Here is a 24,347-nt window from a genome sequence, read left to right as displayed (position 1 = left end):
TTAGAATGATTATTTTTTATGTCATTTATTATTTTATTACGTGCTTTGCCTGGCAACAATTCCCATGCAAGAGATTTAACGCAACAAAATCCATGACGTAAATTGAAAAATATCTCACAGCTAAAGCCATTAACACAAGAACTTCCATCCTAAAGTACTTATTTTCACTCTTCAAGGCCATTGCTGCCGAGGCAAGCCTAATAGAATAATGTATAACTGAACAAATTGAACGAACGGTGGCAAATAAACAGCACTGTGTTAGCTCTTCAAATATATTCATTCATTTTCTTTCTTTTAATATATATATAGTAAAATCCCAACTTAAAGTGAATGTACGATATCCAACACATTCGATCTCAGTTTAAATTGTAGTAAAAAATAAAAATATGGAAGTCAAATATCCAGTATCACCAAAGAGATTAACATCCATGCTAAAGTTGAACTCATGTAGCACATCTATATTCAGCCAAATTGTTTATTTTCCATACCAAAATCCCATGTCCACCTGTTTGCTGAAGATTTCTGAATTGTGACCATGACCAGCCACAGCAAGAGGATGTGCCTGCCTTGATCTTACTTCCATCTCCAAGAGCCTATTGTAGGCTGCTTTATCACTGATTCCACCGACAATATGACCTGAAAACACCACATAAAAACAGCAACCAGTTAAGACTCATTCTTATCAAAATTGAATTCCAAAAAGTAGTAACAGGTCAAACACAAACATAATATGTTAAAATTATGAGCTTAGCATAATTCCGAAACTGTGTAGAGAATACTCTACCTGCAATTGGCATGTCAAGGCCCTGATAGTATTGTTGTCCATAATATAATGGAAGATTTTGTGTTGGGTATAGTAGCTCCTGAGTATAGCAATTCATTTCATTACTGGGATGAAGAGAAGGTGAACCTCTTGGCAGTACACCAACTTGGTGAGGAGAAGATTTGCTTGGAGTGGGCATCTGCTGTACTGGTGGACTATTGATAGGATGTCCAAACCTCCTTTGGTCAGCTTGAGGGTGCTGGAAATGACCAGAAAGCACATTTGTAGAAAAAGGATGGAGTGGTTGTGGATTATAAAGATAGTTCTTTGAATCTAAGGGCCTTGTCTTATGACTCATTTGAACTTCTTGAGCATCTGAAGATCTGAAAAATACCTTCACTGGATTTATATGGTGTTGGTCAAATGATGAAAAAGATTGCTTGCTATGCATACTTTGATAAGAAGTCTCCAAACCCAGCACATCGTAAGAATCAAAAATAGGACCATCCAAAGCAAGTTCAGTATATATTTCCTCACCACGGTTGAGACTAAGAGCTTCTAGCTCATCAGAATTATCAACCTGGGAATTCACGGTAAAAAAATCAGATTTAACTGAACCACCTTCAGCTGAAAATGTGGAGTCTTGTGGAAGTATGAAGTCATCTACTGTAATCAAACTGTCCTCATCTGGTAAACAAACTTCTTCTATTGAATCAGCACTTTCATCAAAGCCACTGACAGGACTGAGCTTGGACTCTGACTCACTTCCAAGGTTATATCCTATATTGGTCTGGCTATCATCAGAGATCGATATACTCTCCCCAATTTTACTCACTGCAGTTCTCTTACAACAGCTTTTTGAAATAATACCTTCACAATTAATCCCAATGGATCTAGATTCATTGACTGCTGGACAAAATATTTTATTATTACCACTAGCTGGAAATGGAAATTCACGAGGCTTCAACATATCATTTCCTGTAACCATGCCAACAGAGTGTGCCTGAATACCTGCAAATTCTGTTGTTTGTGAATCCTTTGCAAAACCTGTTCAAAATTTGGTTAATGAGTCAGATTTTTTCATAATACCAAGTATTTCTTTGAATGTTAAGCATTTTACCGTTATCTCCAATTTCAAGAACGAGGAATTTACCTATGGAAGCCATGCTTAGCTTTGAAAACTTTTCCTTATCTGTTTGGTCTGGCTCCTCTAGAAAAGAGAGAAGATGCCGAGATGCACCATGCTCAGCAACAGAATTTGGCTGCCTGTCCTTTTTTTTATAAGATTTCCAGCCTTTAACAGAGTGACGCTGAGTTAAATAATATTCATTGAGCTCAGACAGCATGGATACTTCAAAATCTTCACCAGTAAGAACTCCTGGAATCACATTTGGTGTATGACAATTGTACAGTTGCTCAGAGATTACATTGGTATCAGGAGTGGAGGTAGAAGCAATAAGCTTTGGAGCAAGTTCATTTCTTCCAGAAGATAGATTTGTGGAGTTGTGCCCCTCAAGTTTCTCATTCCACACAGTACCCCCTTTCATTTCGTTAGATGATGTGCTCACAGAAGGCTTGTTCTCTATGGAAAAAAGAGAAAACATTAATTTTAGTTTCTCTATGTAACTAGCCTCATTTGATACTGAAGTTTTTTTTGCATAAAATACATTGTTTAAAATTTAAAACTTTCAAACTCAGATATATGATACAAGTATACCTTCAAGAAACTGATGAGCAGAATCAGAAGAATGAAAACTGTAGCCTTCCATGTGATCTCTTCTAACCTCAAAGGGCTGATGAGGCAATAAGAAAAAGGACACCAAACATATATTTATATCATCGTTTAAAAACTTCAGTGTTGTATTCATTAAAAGTTTCACTTTCAGGGAGAGAAACGATGAATAAGCTGGTTAGCATGCATTCAACAAAGTAGTAATTTGAAGTTAGTACGTAAAGATTATAAGATTTACAGCTAACTGTGTGCCTAAGATTTCCAACCAGCGTAGTAACCAATTACCTCTGATATTGAGGAATTGATTAAGGACTTTGTCCCAAAATTCATGGTTTTATTAACCAGGGGAAGTAGATTTTCAGCGGAAGTTTGTGCATTAAAATCAAGCCCAACAGGATCGGTAGCTGGAGATAGGGATGTCAAAAATTCGTCTGGTTCATTGTGTTTGCTCACAGGACTGTTATAATTTCCAGAAGCCTCAAGGGGTTTGGCAACCTCTGGATCCAAGTTCTCTTTATACTCATCACACGTTTTATTTTGCTTCTCTTGAAAAGTTTTATGCTGTTCCTTTCTCATCAGCTCAAACAAATCTAATTGAGGGAACCCATATTAGCATCAGAAGATCAGTTTACCGTTAAAGCTTTACTGACTGGCTGGTTGACTGCAACCATTAAGGCAAGAATGCAAGTCTGTAACTACAATGGGAAATTAAAGGAGATTTTACCTTTTCTCCTTTCATCCTCAGCCCTATCCCAAGTCAGAAGCTCAGACGAACCAAATGTCTCATCATTATTAAGGTCTTCACTCTCTGTCCTAGAATGAACTTTTGCCTGAAAAGAAAACAAATTCTGATAATGAACCATACTTCTTTGGTATAATTTTTCAAATATAGTTTTCCTTATATTCTGGACCAAAAAGGACAATGAGCATTATCCAACATTATTTGTAATCACATCATCTGAGGCTGTGAAGATACTACTACATCAGTACTGGACAAAAGATATTTTCTACTCTCAATACCTTACAGCAATGGGGAGGCTTATATGCTGCATTACTCCTTTTAAGTAGATTATAACCTTTGCCTTGAACCAGTGAAGCAGAATCTCCAGAAATACGAGATACCCTAGGAAAAGCACCACTTCCTAAAATTCCAAGTTCAGGATTTGGGCTTGGATGTCGAGATAGGTGTCCGTGAAATCTTCTAGAATCTGCATTGGGCTTTGAATGTTTCAACATACCACAATCTTTCAAGCAATTCTACCTTCCATTATGAAACTATCCACAAGATTATAAGCATGAGATTTATAACATGCTAACTTAATAACTTTGAACCTCCTAAAGGCATATTTTCACCAAAAGGTTACTGAATGCACTACTAAGTTGATTGGATACATTTCAGGTGACACATGGTGTTTAACACTGCACGACCACCAGTAGTACAATCTTAATCTGATGGCCAGCTGTAGAAGCATGGGCTCCAATTAAATGAAGGATGTATGCATTATTGTAAACATTAGAAATTTGAGCCTTTTACCAGTGCCTTCTTCAAATGCAAAATCAATCCTAAGCATTTGGCCAGGCTCGAAAAAGAGGGAATGATCATGGCAAAGAGTCTATTCAGGTTCATCAGTTTTGTCACTATCAAGCAGAAGCTCTCTTTAGAAACTAGTGACTAAGGTTAAATAAAAAGTTAAAACAAATCTTCCCCTTCCTCTTCTTTGGGGCTTGGTTACAAGAGAGAGAGATATAATGTCAGAAGAATGATAAAGATTAATATGGACCACTATGCATTTCCTTTCTGAACTTTTTTAACAGCCGGATACAGCATGAAAGGATATCTTTAATGACAGAGTTCCTTCAATTAAACTAAATCTGGACATTTAACACAAATTACTAAATTAGTGTTGCCTTAATGACTTCTCACCACTATAACCTTTGTTAGTCAGCTAATTTCAACTTCATTTTTATTCCAACCATATAGAACACCATATTCATTTAGATAGTGAAAATACTCCAAATGTTCTTTATTATCCAACTTACTGGGAGGTATGTACTGTGATTTATTCAAATTCAATATAAAGCCATGAATATTATTAAAGTATAGATTTTACTAAAACATTCTTTCTCAAACAGAATTCATGATGACATGGTATCAGCATCAAAAGAAAACTAATAACTCCATACAAACTTGAGAGGCTAAAGTCAGTATAAAAAATTAAGTGAATAGATTAACTACATACCTGAACCATGGCAAGGATGCAATAATCCAGTCCTAGAATCAGGAATTTCCCTGTAACAAAAATTTTAAAAGAAAATCAAAACAAGGATTATAAATTTCAGCACAAATGTCAATCCTGGCTATTGTTTATTAGTTACCACTTTCTTACCCTAAAATTGATTGGTCAAGCCCACAAGGTAAACTTTTGCAAGTATCCAGCTCAGATAAAGAAAGGAGAAAGTTTCTGGTATATGATTTTATTGATTCTCTGAACAACAAAACAAGACCAATTCAAACATTATAAAAAAAAACAGGGATAATCTGTTTTGATGACTAATATGCATTAATTTACTACAACAATTTCAGTTTCTAACTCTTTTTTGTTTACATGGTTAAACTCTTAGAAGTAAAATTTTTTCTCTACTTTTTCCTGATACACCCATTTGATAGTTAATAAGGTGAACTTTCACCAACTTTTTATAAGCCATAACACATAATTAATTTTTTTTCCTCCCCTACCATTTTTTTAGCAACCAAACACATAACCATAAATTAAAAAATATAAAATATAAAATTCAACAGAACTGAGTTACAACCTGAAAACATCAACCACCAGAATAGAATACAAATACATGTTTTTAAACATTTGCTCAAACTCTGCAGTATCATGATTTCATTTAACTGTGCCAGTGAACATTGATCCTGACTCTCTGATCATTATTCTTTCATTGCTATACAAGCAAAGCTATTGTATCTAACTTTGCTTAAAAGTAAAAAATTTAGCATATCAAAATTAATTCACCTAAAACATGCCGTACTTTTTGCGTGAATAAAAACTCTAATCATTACGATCTTTACGCTGAGGATTAACTCGTTTTTGTGATCAAATAGGAAGCACAGACAAAGTGGAGAATCAAACTCTTACAACTAAATTTAAAAATTTCACCAGAAAGTCGGTGACTGAAGTGTAAGGATCTTAAAAATTTTCACCAAAAGTTTTTAATGCGAAACAAACACATAATTTCATTTCAATCCTTTTCTATAACTTTCTCAGCAACCAAACAGGTAACTATAAAAATAACTTTCAATAAATTGTCTCGAACTTAAAACATAAACACATAATAGACTTTGAATATTTACTTATGAAACTGTGGAAGTTCATCATCTGACTTTGACTGTTCCAGTAAAATGTAATCCTCACTTGCTGATCTCATTTTCTGCGGAAAAATACACGCCATGAAAACAAGGCGACTTAGCTTACAAGTCCAAAACTTAACACATTAAAGTTTCAAATCACCAAACAAATGCGGTATAGTATGCTGTGTGAGTCTAAACCCTAACGGTGTCTATCTTTTCACAGAGAGTAAGACATTAACTTGCTTTTGTATTATGAAAGCTACTGCAAAAGACAAAATGGAGAATGCAAAACTTAAGTAAAAGAATTTTCTCGGAAAGTTGGTGAGAAAAAGTTTAGGATATTTATGTTCTTAACTGGCTAAATGAGAGTTAAATGAAGTGAAGAAAGAGGTGAAGGTGATTTGCAGAGAAGGACCACCTCCTTGCGTTGTGCGTGAACTGGTTATTGTGCCAGAGTGGCAGACTGGCAGTTGGAGTCTATATGTAGGAAGAAATAGGACCTGCAGTTTAGGGGGAGTATACTATCTGTCAGCTGCTATTTAGTTTAAATTGTAGAAAATTAATTTTATTAACCTTTTTTTACACACTGATTTTGCCATTTATATGTAATAATAAATGATTAAAATATTCTTTTTGGTAACACAATTAATAATGTCATTAATAAGAATAGCTTTTATGATTATATTAATATATGTATTACTATATTATTACTAAATTCCATTTATTTGAGTTTAATTACAACGTCCTTGTATATCATAATTGAAACAGGTTATTAATTTCTTTTTAATCCCCTTGTACATGTAAATGTTACACTAATGTTTGATCAAGAAAAAGAAAAGAGTATCACTATATTTTAACTATTTTATTTATTTATTACATAATATAAAAATAATAAACTTATCTTTATAATATACAATTCCTTACAATAAGATATGCTCATTGCATAAATAAATAACTTTTTTCAAAATTTAAATTATTTGATATAGGGGTGTTAAAAAAAATGTAAAAACCGAACCGAACCGAAAAACCGGTTAACCGAAAAAACGGTTCGGTTACGGTTCGAAAAATTCAAAAAACCGAATTTTTGGTTCGGTTAACGGTTCGGGAAAAAATAAAAAGCGGTTAACCGAAACCGGTTTTTTGAACCGGTTATATATATATATATATATAATAAAAATAAATATTATATATTAAATAAAAAATAATAATATTATATATTATATATTAAATAAATAATAATAATATTTTTAATGTATCGTTAGTAGTGGTCAATAGATATATATGAATGTCTAATTTTTATTTAGATATGTATTATTTATATTTACAATTTAATTTAGGAAAAAATAAAAAAAATAAGTTTTATAAAAAAAAGGGAAAACCGGTTAACCGAAAAACCGGTTTTCCCTCTAAACCTGTTTGATTTCGGTTTGGGAATTTTCCCAAACCGAAAAACCTGTTCGATTCAAAAAAACGGTTAACCGCTTTTGAACACCCCTAATTTGATATTCATGCAGACAAAACTTAGGTGGGTTTTGGAGGCCCATGAAATTCCTTTTAGCCCGATAAAAATTACAGTAGCCCAATTAGCGGGTCCGAAGTGACCTGTATAAATAAACAGTCAGTTTACTAGGGTTTACCTTCTGCCCCGAAAGTAGCTCTACATTTCTCTTGCTCCTGTAGCTGCCGCGAGAAACCAGCCGGACAGAAAGGGCTTATCTTATTTTCGCTTCGCAGCCATGGTGACTATTTCTGTCTTTAACTAGTGTTGGTGCAGTCTAGCTAATGGTTAATATGTTTAACGATGTTCTTCGTTTTATGTTCAGATTATTCCAGAGAAGAACCGGAAAGAAATCTGCAAATACCTCTTCCAAGGTCCGTCTCTTATGATTTACTTGTACTCAATCATGAGTTCGTTTTTTGACTAGTTAATTTGTTTGGTTACTGTTCGCTTCACATTTTAGTATTATAGATGTTTCCAGATCTTATGCTTTCTGTAATAGCACATAGGGTTAAATGATCTTGTGTGTTCTTTACGTCGATTTACAAATAAATAATTAGGATGATAACTGTGGTTGGTTTCCGTAAAAACTGCAGTTTCGCTACGGTGATTTTAATTGCTTTTTAATAGTAGAAAACTTGAGCCAACGTAGTGTTATAATTAAGCTAAACTAAGTCTCTTTGTTGGAATTGCTTGGTACTGCTGGATTAATGTATTGCAACTGCAACCTAGCACTTTTAATATATATTATTATACAAGTAACTTTCGGCCTTAATTAGTGTCAATAATGTTGTTTATAATGGCATTTTATGTCAAAAGTGTGACATTCTCCTCGTAATGTGGTCTGATAACATAGTATGCCTAGGGAGATTCTAATATACAAAATTCTGGCATGCTTTCCTGCACTTTTTGGCGGTTGATCAGTGATATAAGGGTTTTTTTTTTTTTTTTTTTAAATGTTGTAAAACTCCTTTGGATCCACAGAGGGAGTCTGTTACGCAAAGAAGGATTATAATCTCGCGAAGCATCCAGAGATTGATGTTCCCAATCTGCAAGTGATTAAGCTAATGCAGAGCTTCAAATCCAGGGAATATGTGCGTGAGACATTCGCTTGGATGCACTACTACTGGTATCTTACCAATGATGGAATTGAGTTTTTGAGGACTTACCTCAATCTTCCATCAGAAATTGTGCCTGCCACCTTGAAGAAGTCTGCAAAGCCTACTGGCCGCCCTATGGGTGGCCCTCCTGGTGATCGTCCAAGGTATTTTATTTTTATTAATTATTCTTTTTTTGGGTCTTAATTATGTCTCTGTTGGAGTGGTTTTACATTTTTCAGTTATAATGTGATTGAAAATGTTATTATTATTTGACCTTTAGGGGCCCACCTCGCTTTGATGGAGACCGTCCAAGATTTGGTGACCGTGAAGGATACCGTGGAGGCCCCCGTGGTGGTGATTTTGGTGGTGAGAAGGGAGGAGCCCCTGCAGATTTCCAGCCATCCTTTAGGGTACTTTCTCTTTATTTGAAGACCTCACATTTTGATTAGTTTGTATTTTGGTTAATGAATGAGAGCCTGCATTTTCTTTTCATTTTCTTATTTAATCATTTTCCATAATATATGCTTGAGTGGCTGAACAATCAAAATCTTTAAAAATCCACTTAAGCAAGTACCGAAATGGCTGTTGTCTTGTTCCATTTTCCAACTGGTTTCCTTGTAGGACTACAGATGCACCCACTTTATATATTCAAGAGCATTGTGTTTTTGGATGATTATGTGGTACCTCAAGATAAGGAATCGAAGTAGTGATTAGGATGAATTTTTAGGGGCTGGTTGCTGATTTTACTTCTGATTATGTTTGCTATTCAATATTGCATTCCATTGTGAATGCGCCGGATTGAATTTGAGCAATATAAGATTAAGATCAATGACATACTTGAATTCTGTCTGGTATGCATGAGAAAATCACATAAATGATTAAATGATAGAGGAGTCTAGTTGGAGAAAAGGTTGCTTTAGTTACATGGATGCTTGCTTCTTATTTGTGGAGAAAGAATTATGAAGCATCTAAAGTACATTGTTGACTCTGTCCCTTAATTGATTTAGTTATCAATCTTCTTTGCTATAGTTTTATTGAAGGAGAGGAAAAGAGGATACTTATTTTTGGGTTTTTGGTTTAAAATGAATGAATACTATGTTCTGTTGATATGTGGTTACTCTCCTATAAATTTAAATTTTCACAAGTGCTGAAACTGTATTGTTTTCATGGGTAGATTACATGTCTCATATGTGAAACTAATTGCTGTTTTGGCCTGCAGGGTGCTGGTGGAAGGCCTGGCTTTGGTCGTGGAGGTGGAGGTGGAGGATATGGCGCAGCTCCTTCAGGTTCAGGATTTCCTTGAAATGAAGATCGTTCTCTTAGTTGAAGTTTGTCTCAAAGTTAGTTTCATGTCTAAGAACAGATCTAATGCCTTTATTGAGTTTTCTATAGTGTTTTGTAAGCTTTAAAGTAGAATATTAGGAGCTTATTATGAGATCTTTAATTTTGTCCAACCTTGGTTTTTGATGGAAATGGAACTCTCATCATTATTTGCATCATGTTATTTCGGGGGTAATTTGATGTTTAGTGCAAGAATTATAAACATGGCTGCGATCTAATACATAAACTATTCATTTGTTGTGCCCCCCCGGGGCTCGTGGTGGAAAGAGTGTTTTTATAAGCGTAACTTTTACTCCATGTCACATCCTTGGGCGTATCTTGATTTTCTCGAAGACGAAAGGACTTTGCATATAAAAAAATTAAGGAATTTGTTTTTGATTATGCACTATCCTTCGATTCTTGGATGTTCAAGATTTCTTCTCAGATGGAAGTGCACGCATTGTGCCGTTATTGCATATTTAGAATAGGTACCGTTATTGCATATTTAGAGTAGGGTTAGTTTGTTTTAGGTTCGGAATACTATTATTAGTATTTCTAAAAAAGATAAACAGTAAAATGTTATTATTTTTAAAATATTATTTTATATTTTTTAATTTCTTTAAAACCTTCTAAATTTATTAATTTAATTAAATACTTTCAAATATTTTTTTTAGAAGTTGTAAAAATACTTCGATCACCCTTCAACGGTAGTAGTCAGTTGTCCGTATTTAATTGGTGGGTTGAGGATATTGTTGTTAATTTGGGTTGAGGATATTGTTGTTAATTTTTAATATTTTATTATAAAGGTGTTTGGTAAATAAACAAATATAGGGGATATTTTTTGTTAATTTTCAAATCTTATATAATAATATCTGCCTAATTTAATTTTTTTAAAAGATTATTTTAAAAATTATTATAATAATAAATCAAATAGAGCCTTAATATTTTAAATAAGATTTTTTGATTGCGTTTGTTTCATTATTTGCAACCGGATTCTATATCCTATTAACCAAATAACGTTTGTTTTATTATTCACAGAAACTATTTTGAAAATCAAATTCTGATACATTACTTTTTTTTTTTTTTTTCTGTCCTGACTGCTTCACCGTCACACCTGCCTCTCATTGGACTAATCTACTGTAAAACCATCTTCCTCTCAATTCTAACAACACAATATAATTTTAATAAATCATATTAATATATTATTTTAACAAAATATAATATTAATATTAATAAATCATATTAATATATTATTTTAACAAAATATAATATTAATAAATCATTTATAAAAAAATATATCAATCAAATATTCAACACAAATATCAAAATTAAAATACTCTACCAAACACATATTCTTTAAATCATATTCTCGTAATTATAACCCTATCCAACTATCTAATACTATCTCTAAAATTTTATCCAAAATAATAAATCAAACGTACTTGATATTTTTAGAGTTGGGTGAGAATAACGAGATAAGATTTAAAAATTAACAAAAACACTTCTCTAGGTTTGCTAATTTATGAAACACTCTAATATATAAAATTTTGTAAAATGACAAAAACACTCCCACCCCACAATTGTCAGATTTCGGCCATCATCGTCAAAATCTGGCGTTACGGCGCAGGACTGGTAAGATCTGACCGTTCGTATGTCGATATGACCTTTTTCGGCTAGATCCACCACAGATCTGGTCGGAAAATACTAGATCTACGGCCATTTCTAGCCGTCAACAACGACCAAAGATATGGTCGTTGACGACTAACTATGGCCAAAGATCTGGTTGTCAACGGCCAAAGCTTTGATCGTGAATCTGGCCGAAAAATGATAGATCAGCATACTACCGATCAGATCCAGTCAGTAGTATATCATTATACCAGATTCTGACTATTTTTTGACGGTAGTGGTCAGAATTTGATAAATGTGAGTAAGTGGTGGTGTTTTTGTTAATTTTTAAGCTTTTTTCTGAGGGTGTTTAATTAAATTAATACAATTAAGGGATTGAAAAATAGTTAAAGAAAATATAATAGCATTTTGAGGATAATGAAACAAACAGTTAGATAAGATTGAATACAGGATATGGAATAATGAAACAAACAGACCAGATACGGTGAAATATTCAAAGCCCTCATCTCATCTCTCATATGCTATAGCGAGTTTTCGCGGATATATGCTTCATCCCTTCTTGCGTAAATTACTGTTTAAAAAACAGAAAAAGGATTTTAATCATTAAAAGATTTAAGGAAAATCGTCTAAAGCATTTTCTCTTTGCCGCTTGTGCTTTTCGGTTGGAGAAATATGCTTCTATAACTAGAGAATCGACCAGTCTGAGGTTGTTACTGTAAAAATATGCTTCTTCAACTAGTGAATCAACCATTCTGGGATTGTTATTGTAAGATTTAATGCCCTCAACGTATCAAATAGATAAAGTATAAGTGGAACAGAAAAGTGTGAAACAGCCTTATATTGACACTTTGGCAAGGTAGAAATGGGACAAACTAGTTACTAACACTGCTTACGACCTTGCAAAACAAAAAACAGAAAACGAGACTCATACAAAAGACAGGAAGGGACGATTTATGAGCTTAACCAAGCACATCTCTAATTACTCGTAATACTTATTTGCACATCCTAAAACTTAGTCAACCTCCTCCATCTTGCTCTCCTCAGCACCGTCTTCCTCCAATGCGGGCATGTCAGTGTCATCCTCGGCAGTCTCTTCCTCATCAATGCTAAGACCCAATTTCAACATCCTATGAATCCTTGAAGCGAATGTGTTTGGATCATCAAGGCTGAATCCAGAGGTCAAAAGAGCGGTTTCGAATAGCAGCATCACTAGGTCCTTGACGGACTTGTCATTCTTGTCAACCGCAGCTCTCTTTCTGAGTTCCTCCGTGATTCCGTTGTCAAGGTTAATCTCCATTGTCTTCTTGCTTGACATGTATGAACCCATGCTGTTGTCCCTCAAGGCTTGGGCCTTCATGATCCTCTCCATGTTAGCACTCCAACCATACTCTCCAGTCACCAAACAGCAAGGAGAGTCCACAATTCTGTCAGAAACAACCACCTTCTCAACTTTATCGCCCAAGATATCCTTGATTATCTTGCAAAGGTCTTCAAAAGACTTCTTCTTTCCCTCTTTCTTTTTTTTCTCTTCCTCGGTCTCCTCGTCAAGTTTCAATCCTTCCTTTGTGGTGGAAACCAGCTTCTTGCTGTCATATTCCGTCAACTGACCAACGGCATATTCATCAATAGCGTCAACCATGAAGAGGACTTCATAGCCCTTCTTCTTGAGTCGCTCCAAGAATGGAGAGTTCTCAACAGCCTTCTTGCTTTCACCAGTAATGTAGTAGATGTCCTTCTGACCTTCCTTCATCCTGGTGACATAATCCTTCAAGCTTGTCAACTCATCACCACTCTTGGTTGAGTGGTACCTGAGCAGGTCTGCCAACTTGGCTCTGTTCTGGCTGTCTTCATGGATACCCAACTTCAAATTCTTCGAGAAAGCCTTGTAGAACTTGTTATAATCTTCCTCATTCTCCACAATCTCATTGAACATTTCTATGCATTTCTTCACAAGGTTCTTCCTGATTACCTTTAGGATTTTGTTCTGTTGCAACATCTCACGAGAGATGTTGAGTGGCAAGTCATCAGAATCAACAACACCCTTGACAAATCCAAGGTAATCAGCGATAAGCTCCTCACAGTTGTCCATAATGAACACCCTCCTGACATAGAGCTTGATGTTGTTCATCTTCTTGCGGTTGTCAAAGAGATCAAATGGTGCCCTTTTAGGGACAAAGAGAATTGCCTTGAATTCAAGTTGACCCTCAACAGAGAAGTGCTTGACAGCAAGGTGCTCTTCCCAGTCATTGGTCAGGCTCTTGTAAAAAGCAGCATATTCATCCTTGGTGATCTCTTCTGGCTTGCGCAACCAGATGGGTTTCTGCTTGTTGATCAGCTGCCACTCATGAGAAACCTCCTTAATCTTCTTCTTCTTCTTTGATTTGGTCTCTTTCTCTTCATCAACGTCTTCAACTGCACCTTCCTCCTTGTAGGATTCATCATCTTCATCGTCACTGATTTCTTTCTCGGTTGTTTTCTCAGTCCAGAGGTAGATAGGGTAGCTAATGAATTCAGAGTGTTTCTTTACAAGGTCCTTAATTCTCCGCTCTTCCAAGTATTCAAGCTGCAAAAACATATTTGTAAGAAATTCCATCAGTAACCAATCACATAATATACATCATGAAGTACAACTTAGATATTGAATTTATGTTTTTACCTGATCCTCCTTGAGGAAGAGAGTCATTTTGGTACCCCTGCCAAGCGGCTCTCCACTAACGTCCCTTATAACAGTGAAGGAACAACCAGCTTGTGATTCCTAGATATACTGCTCATCGTCATTGTGCTTTGTGTGACAGCCACCTTCTCTGCAACAAGGTAAGCAGAGTAGAAACCGACTCCAAATTGACCAATCATGGACACGTCAGCTCCAGCCTGCAAAGCTTCCATGAACTCCTTGGTTCCAGATCTTGCAATTGTACCCAAATTATTCACCAAATCTACAAAAGTCAATAAAATAGTCAACATAATTTCAAAAGCCCGATAGATAATTCATCTTTCTCTGCAAAATACATTCCAATTCTAAAGCTTCAATCACAATCTATCAAGCATGATGATAGTATGCACTGAATTCTAAACATTCATATCGGGAAAATTTTAAACATTTCAACTGATATTCGTAATATTCATAAACAGAGCAAGCATATAATTGAGTTTTGTTACGCTGCTTCTAATTACTGTTTACGAAAATAAGTGAAAACAAAGCACTTACAAAATAGGAGGAACAAGTAAAATCAGTTCCACCTCTACAGTAATTCGATGCCACCAATCAGAGTAGATTATACTGCACTGTAATCTACGTTTCCATATCATTCATTCACTAGAAAACTTGAAACCAAATTGAATTTCTTTTTCGTGATGGTCATAAATATAATAAAAACACAATCGAGTTTAGATACACTGCTTCTAAAGGTCAAAAAATAAAAACGCATATAAAAAATGTAGAAAAGTTTAATTACCTGCTTTGGTCATCCCGACACCGCTATCAATGATAGAGAGAGTCTTGTTAGCCTTGTCAGGCACGATTCGAATGAACAACTCCGGCTGAGCATCAAGCTTGCTCTTGTCTGTCAAGCTCTCAAATCTGATCTTGTCTAAGGCCTATACCATCACCAAATCCACAACGTCATTAGCCTCAAAAGTCAAAACCACTAATCAACAAAAATCGAAAAGCCAAAACACAAATATTTAAAACTCAGCAGAGAAATCAAACACGTACATCAGAAGAATTACTAATGAGTTCACGAAGGAAGATCTCCTTGTTGCTGTGGAAAGTATTGATGATCAAACTCAACAGCTGGTTGATCTCTGCCTGGAAGGCGAAGGACTCAGCATTCGCCATTGCTCCTCAAGAAAAAATTAATAATAAAAAAGCAAGGAAGTCTTTTGATTGATCGAAGCGAGATTGCTTGTACTAAGAGATATTATAGAGCTAAGTTGTGCAGAGTCGAAGATTTGGACGTATTTATACTAGAGAGCTGTGGAGACTCTGCTCTCTGAAATCAACGGGAAAAAAGGAACAAGAGAGGTTCTGGATTGTTCGGATAAACGATGTCGTTTTTATTTGAATTTCCTGGTTTTCTCACGTTACGGTGTTATTTTAAGGTCGTTTTCCTTGTTTTCGCGGGAAGGTTTTATGGTTTAATTGGTTAAAGGCTAAAAGGTAGTTTAATTAATTTTCGAGGGTAGAAATAGGAATTCGAGAAAGTTCGTCCAGCTGTGCAAGTCTCGAATGTTCTTTTCTTGAGTGACCGTTTCTTTGTTGACGAAGACTCCGCTCGTGTTTCGACTTCTGCACTTGTGCTAAGTTGCTGACAGCGAATGTTCGCACCCAAATAACTAGAACAAATGAACAATTGTCCAAAGGAAATAACCTTTAAATAACTAAAAAAAATTGTATATCTATGAATTATATATAAAGTATTATATGATTGAAAATAAACAATTTAATGAATTACTAATAAATGATAATTATAAAACAATATTATGCCAAATTGTATATCGAGTCTAATACTTGATTGGTACATATACCCAGGGGCAGATTCAGCCAAGTTTTGTCTATCCTCAATTTTTTTTTTTTTTTAAATACTAATATGTATAATTTCTAGATTTTGGTAAATTCTAACAAAAATATCAATGTATTATTAGTTTTTATTTTGGCCTACCCTAACATAAATTTCTGGATTTGCTACTGCATATACCTTTATTCAAAAGTAATTCTATGCAATACCAGACCTGGCAAACAGGCGGGCTAGGTAGCTACGGATAACAGGTAAAACAGACATGGGTAAAATTTTTTCACAAGTAGGAAAATGCATGACCCGTCCCCGCCTGTACGGGTATGGGTCAACTCGCAGGTCACCCACAAAGAATGAAGTTTTTTCATTTATTTTTTTCCGCTACTTTTTGTTATTCAAATTTCAAACTTAAAAATGTATACGGTATTAATTTAAAAACTTGGTATAAAATTCTTTTATTAGGCTTTCAAAACTTGGTTAATTTGATTAAATTAATGGACAAACACAAACTTGATTAAATTTCACCAAACATCATTATCAACATTCAACATACATATTAATAGATTACTTCAAATTTCAAAAACATCATTATCAACATTCAACATATATATTAATACATTCAACACAATTTCATCATCAATTTCACCAAACATACATGGTAAACAAACTTCGTAGTAAACATAATAAACAAAAATAGCAACAGAATTGTTCAATTGAATTGACAAATTCTATTACACAATGTTGGTGTTAGAAGACGCCCTTGATTCCCTAATCTCTGCTTGGGCTAATGGCACAAGAAGCTGAGCATCATCAATTTTCATCTTCTACAATTAACAAAATTTAAAACATTTAAAAGATAAGTTACCTATCTTCATATATTAACAAACTAAAATATTAAAACATGTGAAATACAAGTTAACATGTTACCTTTAATTTCAAAACTAGAAATTCATGTCCGAGTGCATATCAAANATTTAGTTAACATTTCAAAACTTGATAGCCTTTTAATTAAATGTAAACTTCAAATGTCTTTTTAATAACTTCCCCCCACTAATTACCCTTAATCAATAATATGGCTATTTAGTTAACATTTCAAAACTTGATAGCCTTTTAATTAAATGTAAACTTCAAATGTCTTTTTAATAACTTCCCCCTTCTTTTTCTTCGATGGTTTAGTAGATTTTTAGTGTTAGGGTTTGTTTGGAAGCTCTGCATTTTTGTTTATGAGATGTCTTAATTTGAGACTAAGTGAGATTGATTCTATGTATCTCAAGTCTTGGTTTACTTGTTATGTGACCGTTGGATTGTGATTTGGGGTATTTAAAACCAACGGATTGTAAGGTGCCCATTTCTATTCTAAGTAGTCAAACTTCAAATTTCATTAGGGTGATTTTAAAACCGGTTAACTGATAATCGAACAGATAATTCGATTCACTTAATAATTGGATCAAAGGATAATTCGGTTTGGTTTCGGTTTAGATTATCTTTTGAACCAAAAAACCAGTTCGGTTTGAAAAATGGGCAATTTGGTTAGGTTAACGGGATTTCCACACCCCTAATTTAACAGCTAAAATTTTAGTTGCCAGACACATTAATTTAGAACTAATTTTTTAGTTTCCAAATAATCATTTTAGTTGCCTATGATTTTCCTTTGGCAGGAATACGAAAGTTGGTTGGGAACATAAAAATTTCAATTAATTTTGGCAACTAAATCCAATTTAATTGCTATAGATGCTTTTTTGCAACTATTTTTAATATGCACAAAATAATTTGTTGCTAAATATACCTTGGACCCTTTGTAATTATTGTAAAAACTTGGATATTTCGATAATTTTGTTATTCTGTGACTAATCAAAATAGTTATCAATTAATTGACAAATATTTGTCATCTAATTTAGCTACTATAGTATAGCTGCCAATAATTGTTTTCTATAACAAAAAATTTAGTTGGGAAATCACATATTTAGATACTAATTGTTCCGCTTTACCAGGAAAAATTTCTGCGCAAAATTTGCCAACTAAATAAATTAGATGTTAATGTAAATTGTTTTGCAACTAATTAAGTAGTCGCAAAATATTGATTTTAGACGCCAAATGTGGGAATAAATGGTCCCCAAAATTTTATCCAACTTTTGCCGACCAATTGCATTTTAGTTGTTAAATGTGGGATATCTGCAACTAATATTGGTCAGTTGCTAAAAATTTGGTTATAGAATATACATTTTCTTATAGTGTTTGGGTTAATGGCAAATAGTTATGTAACTTAAATTTGCTTTACGTTTTTAACATGGGTCAACTGTTGAGATTATCAAGGAAAAGGATTCAGCTTGGATACATACATAGTAATATTCTATGTTTGGCTTAGTATTTTTACCCATATTCTGGATCCTATTCTCCAAATAATGTTTGGCACATTATTCTAGAAATATTACCCTATTTTTTTAATTACTTTTAGACCCCATAAAGTTATTAATTTCACTAAATACCCCTTGAAAAAAAAGTTTAAAAATTAACAAAAACACCCCTATCAACCCAACTTGTTAGATTTCGGCAACCACCGTCGGTGATAGCCGGAATCTGTACAACGGCCTAACTTCCGACCAGAAATGGCCAGAAGTTCACCAATGTGGCCTTTTCCGGCCAGATCCACTACGGATCTGGCCGGAAAAGGCCAGATCTGGCCTTCAACGACGGCCAAAGAAATGGCCGTCGTTGATCGAAAACGATGGCCACATCGTTGTTTGGCCTTTTCCGTCCGTCGACGTCCATAACAGACCGTAGATCTGGCCTTTTCAGAATAGATTCCGGCGGTGGTGGCCAGAATCTGGCACTGCAGGTGGTGGGGGTGTTTTTGTCATTTTATCTGTTAGGGTTTTTAATTAAATTAGTAAACCTAAGGGTTTTTTTACAAATTTTTAAAATTTACCTTGTAATACTCCCCTATCCAATAACCCAATACTATCCCCAAAATCCTATCCAAAATAATAAACCAAACGCACCCAGGTTTTTTTTGTTTTAGTGAACACTATTAAGAGTAGAAAACAAAACACGACTAAGAGAATTCCAAAAACATAAAAACAAAAGTCAATGAATTGATAATTTTTTATTAACTAATTGAGGAATATTACAATACACTTAATATAAGAGTAAAGTGTAGAAGATGAGCTATCTACAACTGACTAAACAATTATGTCAAAAACGACACCGTTGGTTACATGTACAAAGTGATCCTCATTAGTTTGACAGATGACAAACTAATCCTTCTTTCTTTTATATCCTAATATTCCCCCTTAAATTGGACCAGGCTTTTCTAGATTAACAATTTCTTCACTAATTTTGTTCAGCATCTTAAAAAAAATAAAAAAAATAAAAAAAATCTTTATAGCAGCTTTACTACAATCTTGCTTTCAACTTGAATAATTCTCATTTTAACAGAGCTCCAGCTTTCAACTTTAGCATTTCAACAAGCTATTCAATCTGTCTCAGCTGGAATATCCTCCAATATTTAAAAACCAGTAGCTAACTACAATTTAACTCAAAACAGTTGCTTCAAACTTCTTGTAATAATCAACAACTCCAGCAAATCAATAAAGCTCCAAAAATGCAATAATACCAACTGAAGTGAACTTCAGAATTTCCAGTGCAACTAATCAATAAGGCTTCAAAATGCAATAATACCAACTGAAGTAAACTTCAAAATTTCCAGTACAACCAAACTTATACCAGCTCCAATATGCAACAACACCAATTAAAACTTCAAAATTTCTAGAACAACCAAACGTATACCAACTCCAATATGCAACAACACCAAATAAAACTTCAGAATTTCCTTCAGAGTTTCCAGTACAACAACAACTGAAACTTCATAATTTTCTTCAGAGTTTCCAATACAACACCAACTAAAACTTTAGAATTTCCAGAACAACCAATCAACTTATACCAGTTTAACTAGGATCCTGCTTTAATAACAAAATTTTAGCTAGCACCAATCAAACTTTGAATCTTGACTAGTTTACTTAACTGACCAGTTTGCTCATTGCCTCTTTTCTAACAACAATTAACTTGTTTCTCAACTCAGTAATTTGGGCCACTGACAAAGCTTTGGTTTGTACATCCCTAGTTAGTAAAAACGTGTATTATAGGCGAATTGTACGGACAGCCATATAATTCGCGTATAAAACGTGCATATACGTATATTGTAAAATCTGCCGTATAATAAGGTTTTCCGTATAATTCGCGAATTTTTGAAAACAAAATAAAAAAATCTCACACCCCCAAAACGACGTCGTTTTGGTGGGTTTATACAAAAAATTAAAACAGATCTGGTTCAGTCGTTCTTCTTCAGTTCTTCGGCAGTCAGCAGCAGTTCTTCTTCCTCAGTTCGGTTCTTCTTCTTCCTCAGTTCTTCTTCAACTTTTCTTCCTCAGTTCTTCACATTTTCAACTTTCTTCATCTCTTGTTCTCTTCTTCCAGGCTTCAACTTCAAGTTCGAGACTTCAAGGTACACACTTTACACTTATTCTCTTCTCTTTGAATGTTATTGGTTGATTGCTTGTGTTTGTGTTGGTGTGACTTGTGTTGTGACTTGTGAGTAGTAGTAGACTAGTAGTAGGAGGGGCTGGTGGATTGATGGATTTGTTTGAAACATATTTGATGAAATGCTTGTGAGAAACCGAGAGTTATATTTGTATTTGTTACTGTGGTTGGTCGTGAGGACTTTGGGCTTGATTGGTTGTCTGGTTACACGAATGGCTTGAGGGGATTGTGATGGATAGTGGCTTCTTTAGAGGGCGTGAAGATGTAGCTAGATGGGTTGCTGGAGTGATTTGATCTATTTGCTTTTTTGGCTTCTGTCGGATCTTAGTTGGGAAGGGAATGAACTTTATTTGGATTTATTGTTCCCGTCGAATTCTTAGGAAAAAAACATTTTCCCTCAATGTTTAAAGTCTTGCATCAAGACTGTTAGCATCGCACATTTTGAAGGCTGGTATAGGGAAGTTCTTTTCTTAAAACATTTGCTTAGGAATTCAAACGTTTTGGAGAGGCTTACAGTTTTTTGTGGAAAGGACTTAGCCAGAGATTTGCGGAAGCTGAATGGGATCAACCATGAGTTACAAGCAATTCACAGTTGTGAAATTGAGTTTCGTAAAGGTTTTAAGCGTGATTGAGACCGTGATCGCATTTTCTGATAATTTATACATTTAGAAGTCATTTGTTTTGATGACTGCATAATTGAATATCCATGATGTATTGACACTGAACCTGGTGTGCTTTGGTAGCTTGCCTGTAGAAAATTTCAGTACCTTGTTAAATTCATATCTATATTATATTTTTATATAATCTGTGTAATGTGAAGTGTTGATGCCAATTTTAGATGTGTTTATATTTTTAGCTGACTTACTTTCTTGGTGTCACTGCATCAGTATAATTTTTATATCAAATTTTGGCATATTCTTGAGTGTTGATTGATCAGTTATTAGTAAAAACATAGATGGATTTAATGGAATTTCTGAATTAATATATTAGATTAATATACATTGGATGATGTGACTCTCTATTATTTAATTGTAAAATAAAAATTATTTCTTATATTCAAATAAATAAATATACTATATAATCCAATTCTAACCAATAAATAAATATACTTCAAAATAGTTTGACTATAGTACTAGATTAATTTCAACCCTCTTATCCCAAGGCCTGAAAAGCAGAAGAGGGCTCATCAATAACGTTAAAATTATCACATCTCATAACCCAATTCTGGTCAAATAGTTCATATGAAGAATAATGTTATCTCCACACTGTAAACTAGTTTATAAGAACAGTTAAGAGTGAACAAAACACGAAACTCATTGAAGAAACTAATACGGGCCGTATTTTTCAAAACGTATTATTGACAATGCACCGTATTAAACCTGTATATACCCGTACCGTATTTTTTTCGTATCCGAATTTTATGGCCGAATTTTTATAAATGTATTTTTCACCGTTTACCATATTATACCTGTATAATTCCCGTACCGTTTTTTTGCCGTACCAGTATTTACTAACTAAGAGTACATCAACAGGGTACATACTGGATAATCAATTTTTTAGCTCACAATTTCTCTCTAATATAATGAGCATCTTTCTATATGTTTAGTCCTGGCATGGAATACAGGATTGGTTGCCAATGTTGCTGCACTCACATTGTCACACCAAATGATATGAATTGATAAACCCAACTTTATAAGCATACTTTGAAGCAAAGTAATTTTTGTAGTTGTGTGAACCAAAGCTCTATATTCTGCTTTAGTTGAAGAGAGAGCTACAACCTTCTGCTTCCTTGAACTCCACTAAATTAGGTTAGGTCCCGTGTAAACACAGTAACCACTAGTTGATCTCTTGTCTTCCAAGTTGCTACCCTAATTAGCATCAGCATAGAAGCACATTCAATGTGCTTGCTAGCTTGAAGTGTAAACCATAGTCCATTGTGCCCTTAATGTACCTCAAAATTCTTTTGCATGCCTACCACTGCAGTTCTGTAGGGCTTGCAAAAACTGACTTAGTTTGTTCACAAGAAATGAGAGTTGGATATTGTAAAGCCCCTATTGTACTTCTGTAAAGACTTGGATCAGGGAAAGGAGCACTATCAGTTGAGCACAATTTAGTGCCTACAGTTATAGGAGTAGAGCAAGCACAACACTCTAGTATCTTAGGTTTGGAAAGAAGATCAAAAGCATATTTGCTTTGCTTTAAAAGAATACCAATAGCAGATTTGATTGCTTCCAGCCCAAAAAAAGTAGTGTAAAGAACCAAGTGTTTTAAGTGCAAACTCATCATTCAAATCTTTCATAAGCTGAGTAATGCAAGTGTTATTAGAACCTACTATAAGTATGTCATCGATATAGACAAGAACATAGGTTAGATGAGAGTTTTGTTGAAGAACAAACAAGCTCGTGTCAGAAACTGAATTCTAAAAACCTTTGTTGTGAAGAGTCGTTTTTAACTTATCAAACTAGGCTCTTTGAGCTTGTTTAAGTCCATATAGGGCTTTGTTGAACTTGCAAACATAAGTAGGTTTACTGGGGTCCTCAAAACCAGTAGGTTGTTTCATGTATACTTCCTCATGTAATGTGCCATTTAAAAAAGGCATTATTAATATCAACTTGTTGGATATCCTACCCATTTGTAACTGCTAGGGTAAAAATTATCCTTATTGTAGAAGGTTTAACCATTAGACTAAAGGTTTCAAAGTAGTCAAGTCCAAGAGTTTGTTGAAAACCCTTAGCCACTAGGCTAGCTTTGTACTTTTGTAATGAGCCATCAGAATTGAATTTAGTCCTAAAAACCCATTTATTCCCTACAATGTTCTTATCAAGAAGAAAAGGAATACGGATCCAAGTTTCATTTTTTAGTAGTGCATCAAACTCTATTTGCATCGTATCTCTCCACTTAGGACTTTTAAGAGCTTAAAAAATTGTACTAGGCTTAAAAATAGCTCCACAAACCTCTGTACTAATAAGGTTGTACAATTATCCTGATTTAGATTAACAAAAAGATGATTAACTATTGTTTTGGATCTGGTCAAGATGGGATGAGAGTTGGCAATAGTAAATGTGCCAAATAGCAAGTTAGTGGAGAACTTTGATGATGTGAGATCAATCTCAAGTGAGCAAGTGGGGAGAGAATGTAATGATGGAATGACAAGAAGAGTTGAAATTGAAGGACATTTATGTGGTGAAGGATGAGTTTGTGATGTTAGAGAAGTATATGTGTTGTTAAGATTTGTGTGAGCAGAGTTTGAAGATGGAATTGGTGTTGTTTGCACTGAAGAAAGATCAGTAGGTAAAAGAGCATGTGACTGAGGAGAATAATCTGGAACTGAAGAATCAGTGCTTATTGTTGTGATGTTATCAGATTGCCTTTGAGAGCTAGTTATTGTAGTAGGATCTTTAAAAGCTAGCTCTATAGGAATAGTATTTGAATAGCAGTGTATAGAAATGAAAGAGATGTGTTAAGTGTATCATATTGAAAGTCAAGCACAGAAGGGTTTTTAATAGAATTTGAACTAAAATTTGAGCTAAAATTGTTTGAAGAAAAAGGAAACTCTTGCTCATTGAATTTGACACTAGGTGTAATAACAATCTTACCATCAGACCTCAAGCATTTGTAACCCTTGTGAACTAGACTATAGCCTACAGAGACACACTTAGCTGAGTGAATACTAAACCTGTGTTGATTAAAGACTCTAAGAAAAGGAAAACAAGAGCATCCAAATACTTTCAGACTTTCATACATAAGGGATTTTTTAAAAAGTTTCTGATAAAGAGAAGTATTATCAAGAACAGGTGTAGGCATTCTATTTATCAAATAGGTAGCAATTTCAAAGGACAACCACCAAAATTAGAGAGGCATTGATGCATGTGCAAGTAATGTATGGCTTGTCTCTACGACATG

The 24,347-nt window shown here is 34.3% G+C and overlaps 2 protein-coding genes and 1 pseudogene across 2 annotated transcripts; 1 reads left to right on the top strand and 2 right to left on the bottom strand.

Annotated features, from left to right (window-relative positions):
* Positions 1-349: 349 nt before the first annotated feature.
* On the bottom strand, positions 350-2,324 carry LOC116127835. The gene is made up of 3 exons (XM_031413493.1): positions 1,917-2,324; positions 785-1,810; positions 350-636 (listed from the first exon to the last, which is right to left on the bottom strand). Exons 1-3 carry the CDS (start codon positions 2,308-2,310, stop codon positions 476-478), a joined length of 1,581 nt encoding a protein of 526 aa, XP_031269353.1. The 5' UTR covers positions 2,311-2,324; the 3' UTR covers positions 350-475.
* Positions 2,325-7,477: 5,153 nt separating this feature from the next.
* LOC116127953 (40S ribosomal protein S10-1-like) lies at positions 7,478-9,975 on the top strand. The gene is made up of 5 exons (XM_031413610.1): positions 7,478-7,589; positions 7,674-7,722; positions 8,333-8,612; positions 8,729-8,858; positions 9,668-9,975. Exons 1-5 carry the CDS (start codon positions 7,587-7,589, stop codon positions 9,749-9,751), a joined length of 546 nt encoding a protein of 181 aa, XP_031269470.1. The 5' UTR covers positions 7,478-7,586; the 3' UTR covers positions 9,752-9,975.
* A 2,243-nt stretch (positions 9,976-12,218) lies between these two features.
* LOC116128001 lies at positions 12,219-15,423 on the bottom strand (annotated as a pseudogene).
* Between the last annotated feature and the right edge of the window lie 8,924 nt (positions 15,424-24,347).

This window comes from Pistacia vera, unplaced genomic scaffold (assembly GCF_008641045.1).
Source record: "Pistacia vera cultivar Batoury unplaced genomic scaffold, PisVer_v2 Contig196, whole genome shotgun sequence".
Lineage (NCBI taxonomy): Eukaryota > Viridiplantae > Streptophyta > Magnoliopsida > Sapindales > Anacardiaceae > Pistacia > Pistacia vera.
Note: the sequence above shows the minus strand (reverse complement) of the source record. Positions and strands in the feature narration are given on the sequence as shown.

What these genes read in the sequence shown, in the direction of transcription:
- LOC116127835 (XM_031413493.1), bottom strand. Translation starts at nt 2,310, where the DNA reads ATGAAAGGGGGTACTGTGTGGAATGAGAAACTTGAGGGGCACAACTCC. An exon ending in GCTAAGCATGGCTTCCATAG is followed by an intron (nt 1,811 to 1,916) that starts GTAAATTCCTCG and finishes AATTTTGAACAG; the next exon opens with GTTTTGCAAAGGATTCACAA. An exon ending in CCTTGACATGCCAATTGCAG is followed by an intron (nt 637 to 784) that starts GTAGAGTATTCT and finishes TGGTGTTTTCAG; the next exon opens with GTCATATTGTCGGTGGAATC.
- LOC116127953 (XM_031413610.1), top strand. An exon ending in CCTCCTGGTGATCGTCCAAG is followed by an intron (nt 8,613 to 8,728) that starts GTATTTTATTTT and finishes TTTGACCTTTAG; the next exon opens with GGGCCCACCTCGCTTTGATG. An exon ending in ATTTCCAGCCATCCTTTAGG is followed by an intron (nt 8,859 to 9,667) that starts GTACTTTCTCTT and finishes TTTGGCCTGCAG; the next exon opens with GGTGCTGGTGGAAGGCCTGG.